This window comes from Galeopterus variegatus, unplaced genomic scaffold (assembly GCF_000696425.1).
Source record: "Galeopterus variegatus unplaced genomic scaffold, G_variegatus-3.0.2 Scaffold163, whole genome shotgun sequence".
NCBI lineage: Eukaryota > Metazoa > Chordata > Mammalia > Dermoptera > Cynocephalidae > Galeopterus > Galeopterus variegatus.
In genome coordinates this window covers 803723-806252 of record NW_007726274.1, presented here as the reverse complement: position 1 = coordinate 806252, position 2530 = coordinate 803723, and the positions used below count along the sequence as shown (strand labels likewise).

The following is a 2530-nucleotide window of genomic DNA, read 5'->3' as shown; positions in this document are numbered from 1 at the left end:
AAAGGTAAAGCCCCAAAGGCACCCCCTGGATTTGGGAACTAGTGGAGAGATTTAATAAATCATGTGGTCCAACAAACCACGACTGGTAGATGGGGCAACTAAGACCCAAAAAGAAAGAATGAATTCCCTAAAATCACACAGTTGCCTCTTGTCAAAGACATGCTTCTAGCCTAATGATATCACATCACAGTGCCTCCTTTTGGGACTTGACTAGCAGTGGTGGAACAATTTAGTTGCTGTTGGGAGGGAGTGATGTGATGCGAATGGAAGACTGGCATGTCCTTAGCATGAATGGACTAAAGGGAGAGGTGACACAGTATGTAAATAATCATCTTAATGGACAAACTATTTGCACCTTGAGTTTCCATAATGAAGGAAGTGAAGTTTTCTGGATCAGGCCAGGACTCTACCTCTTGCCTATACATAATACAGTTAGTTCCAGAAGGGTTTATTTTACCTTTAGAGGGATTTGAAATTCTGAATGCCAGGTTTGGAATTCAGACAAGAGTGATTTAATTCTCCTTTAGAAGCCAGAGGATTCCATGACTGAAATCCAATGATTTGTGAGTTAGCAATGTGGAACCATTCTTCAGACATGCAGCAAATATAAAAAAAGCATTAGTTCTCCTTTTTTGAGAAAAAGAGGTCTAGATTTGGACAAGGATAGTTATAGCCCTTGAGAAAACCAGGCTACTAGAGTCGACCACTGATGTTTTGCTTTCCCAGAGTTGTCAAGACTGGAAATGACCTTGAGCTGAGTCAAAGCACTTAAGGAAGATCTGGGTTAAAAAGGAGTCAATTCATTCTGCCTTATCTGAAAGGATGTTTCCAAGGACATTTGCAGCTGCAAAATCACCTTTAGCTTGTTGGGGAGGCCCTGGCAATCCCTTTATTGTAAATACCTTTTGTAAGGTTCTATATTCTGACAGGACCTTATCCTGCTTAGCTAAACACAGGTTGATGGAATAGGCACCCTGTGGAGAGGCCCAGAAGCCAGAATTCAATTCAAGCAAGTACAGATGCTCAGTTTATACAAAACAGCATCTATTCCACTTGAAAAATGTTATGTGGAGTTTCTCACTAGAGTAGACTTCTCCAATACATCCTCACCATCCCTGCTTTAATGAAAATATCAGTAGATTTAGTGCTCTTGCACGTGACACAATTCTGAGGAACACTTTCTGTGACATACTTCCGAACTATCACTACTGGTGTCAACTGGAGACCAGTGGTGGTATTTGAGGTTCAGGCTGAATAAGAAGTTTGGAGGGATCCTTTGAGTGGACAAAATGTATGTACATATAAATACTGCCTGCTTTTCTACTTCTTGTTAATGTTGAAGACTCCAGGTCTATAAAAATTTTATATCATGTACCTTTCCAAGTCAACCGACACCTGCGATGGTTATTGCTATTTGGGGGCAGGAGACACGCCATGCTATTTTGCACAATCGTTCCAATGTCATCATAATGAGATGTTAAAATTCCTACACTCCACCAGCTAGAGTCACCACTTCGAGAGAAGACATTTATGTCCTTGTTGTTTAAAAGGCTACATAACGACTAGTTCTATTCATTGACTAGTTTTGTTCATTGCTCTGGGTTGGGCAAAAAATAGTCTAAGGAACTGATTAACAGTGAGAAAAACAGCATAAGAAGTGCAGATGGCTTTCCAAGTGTATGTAAAAAACTTCACCTATGTGCAGCAAGGGAGAGCTCAGTGAGAATCCTATCCTTGTTTTAACACTGTACCCTGCTTTTCCTTCTCTTCCTTCTGCTGGTCCCTCTCAAATTTTGCCAGGTACTTACCTGGAAACGCTCTTATACACACCTTGCCATTTTAAGGCTTTAACTGATGGAACTTACAGGACATGAATGTTCAAAAAAGCAAGACCTCCAAGCCCCTGCCCTGCAGCTCCGCCGCAGCCAGGCTACAGGCTGAGCTTTTCGAGGGGCTCCTTACCTGGGAGACTGTGATGCCACACTTCTTGGCTAACTCCTCTTTGGCTTCCTCACTGGGGTAAGGGTTGCTGAGATGGGAATAGAAATATTCATTCAGGATTTCCGTCGCTTGCTTGTTGAAATTCCGTCTCTTCCGCCTTTCATAAAGAGAAACAGACAACAACAGAAAAGTTTACATCAAATCAATATAAAATGAGAGAGAACAGGATCTACTTCTGGCAGAAGACAAATTTTTGAGCAAACGTGAATTTCAGAGGAGATTTGCAAAAAGGAGTTGGATGCCCAAACCATCACCAAAGGCAGTTGTTCAATACTTGGGTGTGCACTGTCTGGGCACAGAAGAGAACAGTAAAATATTTTTGCACAGTGGTGAGGAGCATGAAGTTTCAAAATTCAGGCCATCTCGGTTTTGAATCCTGGATCAACTGAATAGCAGCTGGGTGATTTTGGTTGCCTCTCTCAGCCTCAGTTTCTTCAACTGAAAGTGAAGGGAGTTGTAGTAACCTCACAGAGCCAGGGTGACGGAGACGGGGCCACACACAGAAAGCATGCAGCACTGGGCCTGACGC

The 2530-nt window shown here is 42.3% G+C and overlaps 1 protein-coding gene across 4 annotated transcripts in view; it reads right to left on the bottom strand.

Annotated features, from left to right (window-relative positions):
- The window catches only part of PBX1 (pre-B-cell leukemia homeobox 1), a 320819-nt gene that overhangs the window by 81113 nt on the left and 237176 nt on the right, over nucleotides 1-2530 (bottom strand). For all 4 annotated transcript variants that reach the window (XM_008594442.1, XM_008594462.1, XM_008594456.1 and 1 more), the window contains exon 5: nucleotides 1963-2098. In XM_008594442.1, the coding sequence (XP_008592664.1) occupies nucleotides 1963-2098 (136 nt within the window). The remainder of the gene's footprint in view (nucleotides 1-1962; nucleotides 2099-2530) is intronic.